Below are 14,466 nucleotides of genomic sequence, written 5' to 3'. Positions count from 1 at the left end.
CCTGGTCAACATCCTGCAGCGGCCCCCGCCAGCCTGGCTGCCCCGCGGCCTGCGGTCCTGGGCCTGGCTCCCCCTGTGGCTCCATTCTCTGGAGCCCTGGGACCGCCTAGTGACCTACTGCAGCCCCTGCAGCTCCGCTGAGACCACTGCCAAAGAGGCCCACTGTTACAATAACCCTGAGGTCCTGGCCTCCCAGCAGTTGTGAGGAATGGGTGCCCCAGCACACCCTCCACCCCCCACTGGCCTCAGGAGTCCAGGTGCCCTTGGGGCAAGGGGTCCCAGCAGCAGAGGACTTCTGAGTCACCTGCCGTCTCTTCTTTGCAAATAAATGAGACTGTTACCCAGGTGTGGTGTTTGCTCCCCCATACAGGAGCTTCCTGGATAGGTTCCCCTAGTCCCTGTTCAGAGGAGAGGTGGGGGTGGAGCAGCGCCGATGCTGCCCCCTAGCGGACACTCAGGGCCCGCCAGCGTGGGGGCTGGGCAGCCCACGTGGGTGTGGGGACGGGGTGACCTCCCGAGCCCCAAACTGTCGCTGGAGACCCAAGGCGCGAGGGAGCGGTGGGTCTGGAGGGCGGAGACTTCCCGCAGCAGGAGCGGTCTGCGGAGGCCGGACGGGGTCGGGGCCCCTTCCCCGAGGGTGCGGGCGGAGGGCAGAGCGAGCAGGCCGGCTCCCACCCACCGCCGCCCGGGACCCCCTGCCGGCCGGCGGGTGCTCGGGCGAGCGCGGCTCCCGCAGGAATCCCCCTCCGCCCGCCTGGCCTGACGTCACGGCTGGGGCGGGGCCTCGCGTCTCGCCAGGTGCGGAGCAGGCGCGAGTTGGAGCCGGAGGGCGGGAGGGAGCCGGTTGTCCCCAGGCGCCCCCTCCCCGGTCTGCCCCTCCCTGTCCCTCCGCGGGGCAGGGCCCCAGGAGTTTGGTCCCGGGCTGGGGGTGGCGAGAGGGAGAACCCCCGTCTGGGGTCTCCCGGGTACGCCGGCCTAGGCTTTCCCAGACCGGCCCGAGTGGAGCCAGGGCCTCAGCTCCCCGAAACCTGGAGGGAGCCGGGCGTGCCCGCGAGATTCGGGCGCCGCGGCCCGGCCCAGCCGCGCAGGACACTGCCCCAGGGCCCCAGACCCCGTCCTAGAGGCTGGCGAAGGCCTGCCTGGCAGGTGGGGGAGGCGAGGCTCAGACTGTCTCCCAACCTGGGGGCGCGCCCCGGGGAGGGGACGGGGCCCGCTGCTGCGCTCGGGTTGCTACACAGGAAGGCTCTGCCCGCCGGCGGGTAACTGGACACCAGGAAGCGGCAGGGGCCTCCCGCCACCTCCAGCCCAGGGCTGCCCACAACCCCCACCCCACCCCCAAGGAAAGAAAGCTTCGGGTGCCTGAACTCACGCACTCAGTCGGTCGAGGCATACACTGACCAACAGAGGGACGGACCCTCATCAGGGACACGTCCGGTTTGCTCATTTCTTACCAAGTCTGCTGCGAGTCTGTGGTCAGTCACGTCCTCCTGGCTCAGAACTGCTGCCCCGATGGGGGGGCACCTTTCTTCTCAGCCCCCTCAGGTTTCCCTAGCCGGATCCCCGGGGAGGAGGGGTGTGGCTGGTCGCCATTCCTTGCCCGTGATCCTGTTCTTTTACCCTCTCAGGTTCCCTTAGCACCTCCCACCGTGTCCCCCAGGCCCTCTCTGTCCCCTTAGCCCCCAGTCTTCCACAGGTCTTCCCCTAGGTCTGCTTGCTCTGAGAGTTAAGGGGGCCTCAGGGGTGGGCTCCAGCAAGAGAGGGGCTTCCCTTGGCCAGCTCGTGCACCCCAGCTTTGGTCCCCCCACCCCTGTGATTCCACAACACTGACATCAGTCTCATGGTACCCTCTGATGTTCCTCAGGGGGACAGGCCTGGCTAGTTCCCTGGGGAGGTTGAGGGGTGGGGGGGACAGTGAGGCCCTTGTGGAGGGGGAGGAAGCACCCCATACACCTCTCCTTCCGGGGCAGGTGAGGCCTCCCACAAAGGCGGACTGCTGGGTCCTTTGAGGCCGCCAACCACTACCCTCCCACCTGCTGCCCCTGCCTGGCAGTAATACACCCTCCCACTGGGACCATGGCCACTGGTAAACAGAGCCTTCGTTGTGGATGCTTCCAACAGCTGCAGGCTGGAGACAAGGACAGGCACCCAGCACTCCCACGGCCCCTCCTGCCCTGGCTTCCCTGCTCTTCTGGCCCTCTCTGGTCTGCATCCTGCCTGGCCACAGACTCCAGGCTCCAAGGTTGACCCTCTTGCCCCGTACTGCCAGCCCACTCCACATAGGGGGAGGGGCACCCTTGGTTCAGGTTGGGGAGCTGCAGGGTGTCCCACCACCAGCTGTGCAGCAGCAGCAATTGCTATCCTTGTCAGGCTCAAGCTTAAGGGCCACAGGGAGCCTTTTGCGTCTTGTCGCCAGGGCAACATGAGGGACAAGGCAGACAGCCTGGTGCCATGGAGAGCTCTGGGGCGTACACCTGGGCAGGAGACACAACCTGTACTTTGTTACCTGTAAAATGGAGGTACCACCCTGAGGTCAGCCCTGTGGGCACAGGTCACAGGAAGCAGGGGCCTCTTCCATTGGGGGGGTGTCTCAGGTTCTCCCAGCCCTGTGGGCACAGGTCACAGGAAGCAGGGGCCTCTTCCATTGGGGGGGTGTCTCAGGTCACACAGTATTGGAGTGGGGTGGGGAGGCTTTGACAAGGTGCAGGGGCGCCAGAAACCCAGACACCTCAGAGCAACCTCATCAGGGCTTTGCACAGCTTGCTGGGGAAATATCTGAGCTTCTCCCTCCTTTACTTATTTGACAACTCAACGCTATGAGGCTTAAATGGCCTGTCTACTACTGCTTGTGCAGCTAAGCTACTCTGCAGGGCCCTGAACCAACTCAGGGGATGTTCTGGGTACTGAGAGAACCCTAGGATGCCAGGCAGTGATGCTGAACACTCATGCTGATGCAGGCTCCAGCCCTTTTGAGGGAAGAGGCAGGTCAGGGTGGTTAACAGAAGCCAGGACCTCCTTCCTGGACCAGCCTGTGGGGCAGGGGCCTGGTCCTTGAGGCCCTGCTAGGACTGTCACATTGACATGCTGACTCATCCTCTTGGTCAGGGTGGCAGACATTGGCGACAGACCCCTGGGGGGATGAAATACTAATCTCTGTGCATGCTCACAATGCTGCTTTCCCAACAATTTTTCCCAAAGATGTGCAGTTTTGGTCACTGTAAACCGTAATACTGTACTACACATTATGTGGTGAAGAAGGGCGTGCATTTCCTCTGGGAAGAAAGGTGTTGCCCCCAAGCCCTCTGACTGGGAGGCAGAGGAGATAAGTTCACTCAGAAGGCCAGACTCCAGGGAGGCCCTGTGGCTGCCACAAGGGAGGCTGTCCAGGGTGGACCCGCGGTGTAGCTAGTTCTCCTAAAAATATTACAAAAACATACTGCAAACATATTATCAAAAGCAATTGAGTAAAGGTGCAACCACGAGTAATTTAACTGCTTTTCCTTTATAAGTTTTTAACCCCCTCCCCAGTGTAAATCAGGTCACAAATTAGGAACGATAAAAGCAGCCGTCAGCGCAGGCATCCTGATCCCGGGCTGGGATAACAGGGTCGGGCCGGGGAGCCCGGAGGCCGGGAGCCCACCCCGTCGGGGGCCGTGCTCGTAGACCTGGAGCCCGGCACGATGGACTCGGTGCGCTCGGGCCCCTTCGGGCAGATCTTCAGGCCGGACAATTTCGTTTTCGGTGAGCCGCGGGCGGGGGCTGGGCTGCGGCTCGCGAGCCAGGGCGGCGCAGAGGCAGAGGTCAAGGGGCTGCCCCAGTGTCGCTGTCGCCAGAACCGCAGAGCGGCCCTGGACACCTTCCTTTCTTCTGAGTCACTCAATCTCCTCTCCTAAAGCGGCTTTGGGAGGAACGCCCAGCTGTCTGCCGGCCGGCGGGGAGCGGGTGGATGTAATCTCCACAGGGGACGCGGACCTGGGGCATGGCTGCTCGTCCGTCCTTGGGAATTGGCAGAGGATGCCCGGGGAGGGGTTTAATGTTATGGCATCTCAGGTTTTGCTCCGAATTTAATTTTTGTCAGGGTGGGTTGCTGTTGTATCATTTTGGAGGTTTGCTTTACTTGTGGGGTGAATCCTGCGTGTCATGTCACACCACGTCACTTGGCTGATTTTGCACGAGTGCCAGTGACTGGTGGTGATCTGGCTAAAGAGTGACCAGCTGTCCTCTTTTGTAGGTCAGAGTGGTGCCGGGAACAACTGGGCCAAGGGGCACTACACAGAAGGCGCGGAGCTGGTCGACTCGGTGCTGGATGTTGTGAGGAAGGAGGCTGAGAGCTGTGACTGCCTGCAGGGCTTCCAGCTGACCCACTCCCTGGGTGGGGGGACTGGGTCTGGGATGGGAACCCTCCTCATCAGCAAGATCCGGGAGGAGTACCCAGACAGGATAATGAACACGTTCAGCGTGGTGCCCTCGCCTAAGGTGTCGGACACGGTGGTCGAGCCCTACAACGCCACCCTCTCGGTCCACCAGCTTGTAGAAAACACAGACGAGACCTATTGCATAGATAACGAAGCCCTCTATGACATCTGTTTCAGAACCCTAAAGCTGACCACGCCCACCTATGGTGACCTGAACCACCTGGTGTCTGCCACCATGAGTGGGGTTACCACCTGCCTGCGGTTCCCTGGCCAGCTCAATGCTGACCTGCGGAAGCTGGCCGTGAACATGGTCCCCTTCCCCCGCCTGCACTTCTTCATGCCCGGCTTTGCCCCACTGACCAGCCGGGGCAGCCAGCAGTACCGCGCGCTCACTGTGCCTGAGCTCACCCAGCAGATGTTTGACGCCAAGAACATGATGGCCGCCTGCGACCCCCGCCACGGCCGCTACCTGACGGTGGCCGCCGTGTTCAGGGGCCGCATGTCCATGAAGGAGGTGGATGAGCAGATGCTTAACGTCCAAAACAAGAACAGCAGCTATTTTGTCGAGTGGATCCCTAACAATGTGAAAACTGCTGTCTGTGACATCCCACCCAGGGGGCTAAAAATGTCCGCCACCTTCATCGGCAACAGCACGGCCATCCAGGAACTGTTCAAGCGCATCTCGGAGCAGTTCACAGCCATGTTCCGGCGCAAGGCCTTCCTGCACTGGTACACAGGCGAGGGCATGGACGAGATGGAGTTCACCGAGGCTGAGAGCAACATGAACGACCTGGTGTCCGAGTACCAGCAGTACCAGGACGCCACGGCCGAGGAGGAGGGCGAGTTTGAGGAGGAGGCGGAGGAGGAGGTGGCCTAGAGCTGTCTGATATGGGTGAAGCGTGGAAGCGGCGTGAACTCTTTATTCACTCATAGCCGTTCTTGGGTAGCTGTGTCTCACTGTGTGCACTTGATGTTCTTCCTGTCTTGACATCTCATGCTGTACAGATGCCACCATTAAAGCATTTTCATAGTGTGTGGCTCCGCCTCTCCAGTTCCTTCTGATAGGCCTTCCGGGTACTGTTGCCAAATGTCAGTGCGTAGTTGTCCTGCATGGCTGCAGGGGAGCAAGGCTGCATCTGAGCTGCTGGGTTCAGCACATGCCCAGGGTGAGGTATGAGAATGGCTCCAGGAGGGGCCAGCATGGTCTTGCAGCTGGGGAAGAGGGGGTGGTGGGCAATCCCGCCCAAAGGTGGGACCCTGGGAACACTGCTCAGATGGCTGGTCCTGCGCATGGCAGCCTGGGTGCATCAGCGTGACCTTGTCCTAGTGAGGTGGATGCAGGGACATTTGGCAGGGAGCAGGGGCTGGTGGGAGGGCTCCAAGCCCACCACATACTTACATGGTATGAATCCCATGTAGAAGGGTATCAGGCCCTGGCTGTTGTAGATGGTGTTGCCGGGCCAGTTTGTCTTGGGCAGCCTCTCGCCCAGGGCACAGACAGGATTTCTGAACCGGAACTGGAGAGACAGGCAGGTGCTGACAATCACTGCCCCCCCACCTGGTAACTAGTGGGCAGAATGTCCAAGTGGGGGGGATCTGATCCCACCCTGGGATGGAAGCTGGCATCCACCCTGGGAGCATGGCCAATGCTTGTGGGTCTTTTGTCTTCCCTACCCCCAAATTCCAAAACACTTTAGAGCAGAGAGCCAGGACCTTATCAGGACAAGAGGGGGTGGGGATGACACCCTTGATTGAGGGCAGACCCTTGAGCCAGGCAGAACCCCTTTCCCCAGGCCTCAGGAAGCCTGGCCTTCAGGGCACCCTCTAGGGAAACCACCAAGCAGGAGCAGAGGCTGTTGTGCGGGCGGAGGTGGGACGTTGCCCTCATACCTGGTTCTTGTCGAACTCGTCCATAGCCTGAATGACCCCGTCGCGGTAGTTCATCCCCATCACCGAGGCAAATTGGGGGACGAAGCCAGCATAACCTGGGGGTGGGCAGGTGTCATGGTCCATCTGATCCCCTGGGTGTACCAGGCTGTTCCAGATACATCAGCGAACCCTGGTGAGACTCCTTTCCTTCCTGAACGTTGGCAACTGCCTCTTGGGGCCAATCACGAATAAGCAACAGAGGAGCCCTCGAGAGGGGCCTCCATGGCTCTCATCCTCTATCTCACCTGGGCCCTGGAATCTTGTGGGGGAGGGGTGCCCCTCTCCAGACCAGCCCACACCCCCAGTACCCACCTGAGATGGCTTTTCGTTGGATCAGGTTGGGGTGGTCCAGCTGGGGCAGCCGCTGGAATCTGCCCACGTCCAGTGTCTCCTGCAGACGGGGTGGGGGCGGGTACTCATCCCTCCTGTAGTGGTACAGCTGGAGTGGAGGAGGAGGGGTGAGTCACTAGCCCAGCTCCCACCTGAGTCTGCGTGGGGGTGAGGCCTGGTGCAATGTGTCTCCCAGTTACCTGGTACTGCCCGGGGGACTCATGGACAGGGACAGCGCTCTTCCAGGCCTCTTCCCCATACGCCAGCCGCAGGCCCGGGTGACCCACGTCTCCCGAGTCCCCTTTCCTGCCTGGTGGGCACGGCGGGTAGGGTGGGTAGGGCATAAAGCCTGCAGGCAGTGGAACCTGTCTGGATATGTCCTCGTCACCTGGTGGCCTCTGGGCATCCCCCTCCTTGGGTGGGAGCTGGCCCAGGATCTCAAAATTCTTATAGGGCTTGAGACCTGTGCAGACAGAGCAGCCGGTGACAACACAGCAGGAGAGCGGCCCGGGAGGGGCAGGGCTGGGGCTGGCAGCTCACCAGTGTAGTGGGGGATGTAGGGCTCAGTCAGGTCCCGGCAGGGATTAAAGGAGGGCTTGGGTTTGCTGAAGTCTTCGATGAACTTGGGCTTGGACATGGGGGACAGCACGGAGCAGGGGCTCTTCTGCACGCTGGGGTCTGTGAGCAGCTGCGCTGTGGTGCGTCCATAGGTATTCCCCACCTGGTAGCGCAGCTGCGGATAGAAGCCGGCATAGCTGCGGAGGGGGAGGGGGAGGCAGGGTGGATCGGTGAGGGCAGTCCCCGCAGCCAGGCAGGGCCCCTGCCAGCAGGACGGATGCAGCCTGCCTGCCTCGTAGCAGCTTCATGACCTATGGCAGGTCACGGAGCCTCCACTCCCTTGTGAAATGGGGGTTGCGGTGGCACGTGCCTTCTGGGCTTGAATCTTGAATGGGTAGCAGGTGCCTCTGCGCTGAGAATGTGCCTTGCCCCTGTGTGAGCTTTGCTGTCATCACCCCCACCAGCCTGGGCTCTACCTCCACTCAGCCCTCCTCCCACCCACTGTCCCAGCCCTCTCCTAGCCCTCACTCTGACAAGGGCATGGGCAGCTCTGCCCCGTGGAAGCGTGTACAGGCTCAGAACAGGGCCCAGGCACAGGGAGGTTCCTTGTACACAAGTTGGTCCCACCAGGGAGGTGACAATCGGATTTGGCCTGGACTTTTGCCACCCTGGGAGGCCAGCAGCCAACCATGGGACCGGGACATGGCAGGCAGGGGGGCAGGCAGCTGGAAGCTGGTGGCGTGTGGGGTGAGCTTTGAAGGGGAGCAGCCACTTCCCCAGATGGGGAGATGGTGCAGGTGTCTCAGTGCAGGCTCCACGGATGGCAGTCACTGGTCCAGTGCTGCTGGGAGGCCTGTGTAGTCACCCAAGGAGTGTGAATCGTCTTCTTTTAAAAAATTGCAAAGTTAACACAGGTTCGTGAGTGTAAAGGTGAGCGAGGCTGAGAGTCAGCTTCAGTGTCACTTGCTCCACAGGCGACCACAGTTAAAGACAGGCTTGGTCCCTCCCACCCTTTCCACCCACATGTATCTGTGTGTGCGCATGTAGGAGGGTGTGCTGTAGAGGGGCGGTCTTTACCTTTTCACCTGAGGGGTACCTAGTGAGGCACCTGCTGTGCTGCTCTCTTCGTTAAAGCATGGAGTGCTCAATAAGGCGAGCACCTGCCTCTGCTCACTCAGCCTGCCTCTGCTCGCCATTTGGGTGCCTCAGTTTCTTTCTTTCTTTCTTTCTTTTTTTAAAAGATGACCAGTAAGGGGATCTTAACCCTTGACTTGCTGTTGTCAGCACCACGCTCACCCAGTGAGCCAACCGGCATCCATATATAGGGATCCAAACCTGTGGCCTTGGTGTTGTCAGCACCACACTCTCCCAAGTGAGCCACGGGCTGGCCCCTGGGTGCCTCAGTTTCTGCTCTTGACATGCCGGCCACCTGGCACAGGATCTGACGTCCAGTCACCGAGTGCTTTCTCTGTCCCAGAGCCCTTCAGCCCACCGGGCCTCAATCCCTGGCTCCCTGGCATTCCTGGCCTGTAGTACCCCACAGCTTCTTGGAGCCCAGCTCTGGAGCCCCCTCACAGCTGGCCTCCAGCCCTTAGGCCCCAGCCCCATGCCCGCATCCCCAGCCATGACCCCAGCCTCCTGCCAGAGCTGGCGGCTCTTACCCAGGGATGTAGTGAGGTTCTGGTGTGAAGAGGTTGTGTTTCTGAGTAGCTGTCATTCTGCCTCAACTCCACCCTTGCTGGCTCCAGCCCCTTTTCTCCTGTGTCTGGCCCCCTTCCCTGAGAGGGGCCCTGTCACCTGGCAACCATTGTGAAGGCCCCCCACCCCCCGCATTGTTGGGCACCACCTGGGCCAGGCCAACTTGTTGACCCTGTGGTGCTCCCACTGCACAGGCAGGACATGGAGGTCCAGACATGTGCCAGGTGGGGAAGGTGTCATGGCAGGAAGCCCCCACTGACTGCAGAGCTCAGAAAATGGGGACCATCCCACCAGGAAGGACCTGGACTCTTGCTGTCCCCAGGAGGCCAGTAGCCAACTGAAAAGCAGCCCCTGCCCCCCATCTTGACCCAATCCCCCTCCTCTGACAAGAGGTCCTTGCAGCTGCAGAGACTCAGCATTTCCAGCCTGCAGAGCTGTGTGGACTCTCTCCAGAAGGCTCTTTCACCTGGAGCAGGACATTATTTTCCATTTGAAACAAATCCTGACTTAAAAATTATTTTTTTGGTATAGGAAGAACTTTCTAACCATAAAAATGAAGAAAGATATTGTAATGGAAAAGATTAATAGATTCAACTACATGTCAAAAACCGGCATAAACAATACTAAAAGGCAGACTACAAACTGGGAAAACATTTGCAGCAAGTGTTACCAACAGATAGCATATCAGCATGAAAAGCTCTTTTACAAAACAAGAACATGAAAAATTAACACCCCTATAGAAAATGCACACATAATATGAAAATTTTAAGAGAAAAAAACCCATAGTGAATAAATGTATGGACATAGGTTGAACCTTAATCAAGTAAATGCTGATTAAATGCTGATAATGTCAGTTTCTAATGCTCATTGCTGGCAGGTCACAGTGGGAATGCCTTCTAATTTGGGAGACGCCTTCTGGAACGCAATTTGGTGAAACAGATCAAGTCCGTACAGGACCCACTGCATCTGCTCACAGGAACCCATCGTAAGGAAATGATCTGATACTTATCTAAGATACCTGTGAAATGTCGTTCACCACCACAGTATTCCTTACAGGGAGGAACTGGAGTTAGCCCGTGTCCAGTGACAAGGCTCTGTTGGTCAGCGGATGTACGGCAGAGTTACGTTTCTGCGCAGTCAGTTGTGCCCTCAAAGAATACTGCCCAACGTGGGAGGGGCCCTGAGGCACAGCTTGTGAACCCCTCTCCCAAATAAAACATGGGTTTCCTCAAGCATGTTTCTCTCCTTGTGGCCAGAGTGCCTCCTGAGTGCTAGGTAGGGCCAGTGCTGGGTGGGTCAGGGAGGAGCAGGGCTCAGAGGAGGTCTGTGGATAACACATTCTTGACTAGGCCCTGCCTGGGTGCATCTGGTCGGGGTCAAGATCAGGGCTGGGGCTGGCAAGCCGGTCAGCTCCAGAGGCTGCACTGCAAGAGCCGCAGTGCCCAGACAGGCTCTTGGTCATCAGTCTCCTTATCCCTTGGCAGCTTGCAGGGCTGCCCAGTCCATCTGTGACACCTTCTAGCCTCTGTGTCTCCAGGCAGAAGACAGCCTCATACCCCAGCCCTATAGGCAGCTCCTCCTCCAGAGGCCTTCCTGGACTTCCCGCTCCACCTTCCCCCATGAATCTGGCCTGGCCCCACACAGCTGGGAATGCTGTAGGACTCAGCAAATGCTCATGGGTCCTACTCCCTGACCCTCCACAGGGGTCTCCAACCTCCCAGAAGCTCTGCTAGAATGGACCCTGCCCCCCGGGAGACCCTGGAGTGCAGGAGAGGGTCAAGAGTTGGAACAAGGAAAGGGGGAAGGGAATAAAGGAGTCTGGGCCAGGAGTCCACTGGGCAGGCTAGGGAGGCTCCTGGCCAAGGCTGGCCCCAATGTGACCCACTGGCAGGTAGGGGAGGGGCCTTACGGGTGGGGGCCCACCGGGGCAGCCCCTCCAGGCCTGGACAATGCTTCTTCCCCAGCGAGCCCCTGGCAACAGAAGGGGGGGCCCCAAGACAGGCCAGTGAAGTCACAGAACCCAGCAGTGCCCTCAGGGAAGGGAGCCGGAGACTCTGATGATGAATTTTGACCAGAAGGCCGTGAAATTCCTGGCAAATTTTTACATCAATGGAGGCAAACACTGGACCCATGGTCCCCTGAGTCAGAAGCCACTAGAGCCCACCCAGTAACTTCAGAGGGCGGTGGGCAGCCTGGGGCGGTGGCCAGGGTGGGGCAGCTGGTGGGCTGGGTGGATGGTGGCTGCCATTCTCCCTTGCAGGACCGAGGCTGCTGTGCTGTTGTCAGGGGCGGCCTGGGATGAGATGTGGCCCTCGGGAAGGCAGGAGCTTCCAGCTGGCCTCAGGCGAAGAATGGGCACCCCCTGGGAGTCCCTGCCAACCTGCACCCGGACCCTGAGGGAGCTGCGTGAGTGAAGGTCCAGGCTAGTGGGGTGGGGGGAGGGGGAGAGGGAGCTACTGGAAGGAACCCAGGTCCAGAGCTTGCTTCTTGCGGCCAGTGTTGGAGCAGCGCCCCCCCATCGTGACCGACCTGGATGTCCCCAGCCCCACCAAGTACCAGATGCTGAGCCCATCTGTGCGAGAATCCTCCCCACACCCCCAGTACAGCATGGGCCGCAAGCACTCTGGCCGAGGTTCGTGTCCCGTGCCCCAAGCCCCCCACCCCACCTGGCCTGTCCCCACCCTGGGGACGGAGCCTGAGGCCCCTCCCCCCAGCGTTCCCTCCGCAACCGATGTTGACGCTCCCACTGCAGAGGGCGGTGGCCGCAGGGCCTGGCAAACCATGTGGTTCCAGAGCGAAAGCCCCTTCACGCAGAAAGCAGACTTTAACCGAGAACAAAAGGTGAGGGGCTCGCCCGGGGCAGGTCCTGCAGGGGAGGGCGGGAGGGCGCGGGGGTGGGCGAGGCGTGGGCCCTGCAGCCCGGTCTCCTGCTCCCTCACAGTGGCCATCGCCCGCCGACCACCGGCCACACAGCCGGCCTGCCTTCCCGGCATTCAGCTTTGGAGGCCACCCCCCTGCCTCCAAGACACCTGGGGGCCACGCCTGCCCAGCACTGGCCCGGGCCAGGGGATCAGACCCCCATGTCCAGTCCCCGCTCCAGGCTCCTCCGCGGCCCCAGGGGGAGAAGCGCCCCAGCCCCAACTCCTACAACATCCTTCCTGGGAGCCGCCTGCAGAGCCCACGCCCGCCTGCCTTCTCCATGGGCCGCTCACCCGCGCTCGCCTGCTGGGTCAGCTCCTGTAAGGGGGCCTGAGAGAGAGGACGGCCAGGGCGGGCCGAGGGCGGGGGTCGCGGCAGGGCGGAGGACAGTGGTCCAGGCACCTGGGCTGGAGCTCCCAGACCTCTCTCCCTGCAGCCCGGACCCCTGGCCCGGCCGCCTACTACGTAGAGGACTGCTACAACTCGCGCTTCCCCTCTGCGCCCGGCGTGGTCATCCAGGGCGTGCGCAGGCCCAAGCGCCACGACACAGGCCCCTTCTGCACACTCTAGCACCCGCCCGGCACAGCCAGCCTGCCCGGTTATCTCGTGGAACCCTGGCCTCCCTCTCGAACTTGGCACCCCCAGTCTGGCCTTCCGACCCTCTGGGCAATCCTGATTCACCCTCTTGGTCGGCTGATGCTTCTGTGAGCTGTGGATAAGGAGAGCCCAGCCTGGAGCCCCCACCTGCCCACCCCCTCGCTATACAGAGATGCTGTCGGTTCTTCCAAACTCTGCAGTGTGCCTGGCTGCCTGCCCCTCACCTGGTGGGCTGACCTGAAGATGTAACCTGTGGTCGACCTGTCACTTCCAGTTTTCCCTATCAAGGGATTTCCATTCTGCTGCCTCTGAAGGGTGTTCTCTTCTCTAGGGTAGGTTGGGCTGGCAGCCTGGGACTGACCCTGAGCCCCCCTGGCCTGAGACAGGATGGGAGGAGGGCCTAGTGGGCAGTGTAGGACACCTCCACCCAGCCATGCCACCCAGGGGACTGGTCCAGCTGTCAGGCTACTTGCTGAACCGAGGAACTGACTATTTATTGGGTTGGAGGGTGGACCAGAGTCCAGGCATTGCCATCTTGAGGCGGGGTCAGCCTGCCCAGCCACCAGGGAGGGCTCAAAGGACCAGCTCATCAGGGCCTGGCTGCACTTCCCCCAGGCCTTGACCTGAATTGAAGGTTCACCTGCACCCTGACATCTCTGGCCCACAGCCAACAGACTCTCTGGGCCTTGGCCTGTTAGGCCCCGGCCCCTGCCCCCAAGCTTTAGGCACATGGTAGTAGCAGCCTGGCTGTTGGTTCCTCATCCCCATTGGCCTGTCCTCCTACCTGGAGGTTGGGCCCCAAGCCTGCCACTCTGCAGGAGCCTCATCTGCAGTTACTGGTGGCTCCTGTGACTGCACCTAGTCCCCCAGGTACCCTCCGTGCAATTCCCACCCTCCCCCACCCAATCCCTGGGCCAGGCCCAGATCTCAGTCCCTCCAAAAAGGCTCCGCAACAGCTGTTCCTGCGGCCTCAGCATCACCCCCTGCAGAGTCTGAGTGCCATGCACCTGTGTCCTCCTCTACAATTGAACCAGCTGGGGGCCCAACCCCAGCACCCTGGGGAAGCAGGACCTTTGCCACTGACCCTAGGCTGACCCAGTAGGAGAACTGTAGTAGTCCTGGCCTCGGGAGCTCAGCCCTGGGTGGGGCGAACAGCAGCTTTGCACCCCAGGGATCCAAAGCCAGCGGGAAGGATGGAACAATCCTTTCCAGCTAGGCTGAGGAGGGAGGGCTTCCTGGAGGAGGTGGTGGCGGAGGGGGCTTTCAAGAATGAGCAAGAGTTGCTGCACAGCAGGATTGGAGTTTCTATCAAGGCAAACTGCAGCAGCAAAGGCACATGAAAAGGGCGAGGGTGTGGTGTCTGGTGTGGCAGGGCTGGTGGGATGAAGGCAGGTGAGCTGGAGGGTGCAGAGGCTGCAGAAGGCTGGATGCTGGGGCCAGGGGCTCACACACAGCAACAGGGAGCCTGCCGCCTGGGAGGGACACTGTGGAACCTGGACTGTCATTCACGACTTTATGGAACTCGGCTTGAGGGTCTACCTCTGGAGTTAGCTGGCGGTTAGGTCCTCACCGGGCCTATGAGAACAGCCGCGGCTGGTCTCTGCTAGGCACCCCCAGCTCGCCGGAGGCACCCTTAGAGTCTAGCCTTTGCGAGAACCTTACAGTGCGCTCTGTCTCCGTTTGACTCGGAAGAAGCCAAGTTCCAGGGAATGTGAGGACAGTTCACGTATGTACTGCACCTGTGCTGCGCACCTGGTAGGACCCCGGTAACTCAAGCAAAAGTATCCTCAGCGTCCCGAGGCTGCTGTGCGACCAGCAATAGGATTGTTCACGATCATAAAGAATATTTACTTGCCGACCCCGCCGACACCCCCGGTGCCCCGTCGCACGCCGGTGCTCCTCTTCCCGCCCCACTGGCCCAAACGTGGGTTCTGTGCCCCCAGAGGAAGGAAGAGGCCAGAGGCTAAGCACGCCGCGGGACCGCACGGCGCCAGCCAGTGTGGTTGCAGTGCGGGGCGGAGGA

General features: G+C 60.6%; 3 protein-coding genes across 4 annotated transcripts; 2 read left to right on the top strand and 1 right to left on the bottom strand.

The window, feature by feature from the left end:
* Positions 1-3,651: 3,651 nt before the first annotated feature.
* On the top strand, positions 3,652-5,449 carry LOC103593487 (tubulin beta chain). The gene is made up of 2 exons (XM_008576469.1): positions 3,652-3,738; positions 4,229-5,449. The coding sequence occupies exons 1-2, from the start codon at positions 3,678-3,680 to the stop codon at positions 5,287-5,289; spliced, it is 1,122 nt and encodes a 373-aa protein (XP_008574691.1). The 5' UTR covers positions 3,652-3,677; the 3' UTR covers positions 5,290-5,449.
* Positions 5,230-8,946, bottom strand: FAM166A (family with sequence similarity 166, member A). The gene is made up of 7 exons (XM_008576470.1): positions 8,891-8,946; positions 7,212-7,426; positions 6,872-7,134; positions 6,654-6,780; positions 6,303-6,397; positions 5,812-5,929; positions 5,230-5,526 (listed from the first exon to the last, which is right to left on the bottom strand). Exons 1-7 carry the CDS (start codon positions 8,944-8,946, stop codon positions 5,438-5,440), a joined length of 963 nt encoding a protein of 320 aa, XP_008574692.1. The 3' UTR covers positions 5,230-5,437.
* Positions 8,947-10,984: 2,038 nt separating this feature from the next.
* LOC103593486 (chromosome unknown open reading frame, human C9orf173) lies at positions 10,985-12,416 on the top strand. Of its 2 annotated transcripts, none has more exons than XM_008576468.1 (6): positions 10,985-11,094; positions 11,188-11,333; positions 11,425-11,559; positions 11,680-11,768; positions 12,016-12,166; positions 12,283-12,416. In XM_008576468.1, the coding sequence occupies exons 1-6, from the start codon at positions 10,985-10,987 to the stop codon at positions 12,414-12,416; spliced, it is 765 nt and encodes a 254-aa protein (XP_008574690.1). The 2 variants fall into 2 exon arrangements, with proteins under 2 accessions (XP_008574690.1, XP_008574689.1); XM_008576467.1 differs by having other exon boundaries at positions 11,869-12,166.
* Positions 12,417-14,466: the final 2,050 nt, after the last annotated feature.

Source organism: Galeopterus variegatus, unplaced genomic scaffold (genome assembly GCF_000696425.1).
Source record: "Galeopterus variegatus unplaced genomic scaffold, G_variegatus-3.0.2 Scaffold1360, whole genome shotgun sequence".
NCBI classification, from domain to species: Eukaryota; Metazoa; Chordata; class Mammalia; order Dermoptera; family Cynocephalidae; genus Galeopterus; species Galeopterus variegatus.
This window is presented reverse-complemented; position numbering and strand designations above follow the sequence as displayed.

Coding starts and splice junctions, on each gene's coding strand:
- LOC103593487 (XM_008576469.1), top strand. CDS start 3,678: ATGGACTCGGTGCGCTCGGGCCCCTTCGGGCAGATCTTCAGGCCGGAC. Junction 3,739..4,228: donor GCCGGACAATTTCGTTTTCG/GTGAGCCGCGGG, acceptor CCTCTTTTGTAG/GTCAGAGTGGTGCCGGGAAC.
- FAM166A (XM_008576470.1), bottom strand. CDS start 8,946: ATGACAGCTACTCAGAAACACAACCTCTTCACACCAGAACCTCACTAC. Junction 5,930..6,302: donor ACGAGTTCGACAAGAACCAG/GTATGAGGGCAA, acceptor CTGTCTCTCCAG/TTCCGGTTCAGAAATCCTGT. Junction 5,527..5,811: donor CTACATGGGATTCATACCAT/GTAAGTATGTGG, acceptor GCTCCCCTGCAG/CCATGCAGGACAACTACGCA.
- LOC103593486 (XM_008576467.1), top strand. CDS start 10,985: ATGATGAATTTTGACCAGAAGGCCGTGAAATTCCTGGCAAATTTTTAC. Junction 11,095..11,187: donor AAGCCACTAGAGCCCACCCA/GTAACTTCAGAG, acceptor TCTCCCTTGCAG/GACCGAGGCTGCTGTGCTGT. Junction 11,560..11,679: donor CCGCAAGCACTCTGGCCGAG/GTTCGTGTCCCG, acceptor CTCCCACTGCAG/AGGGCGGTGGCCGCAGGGCC.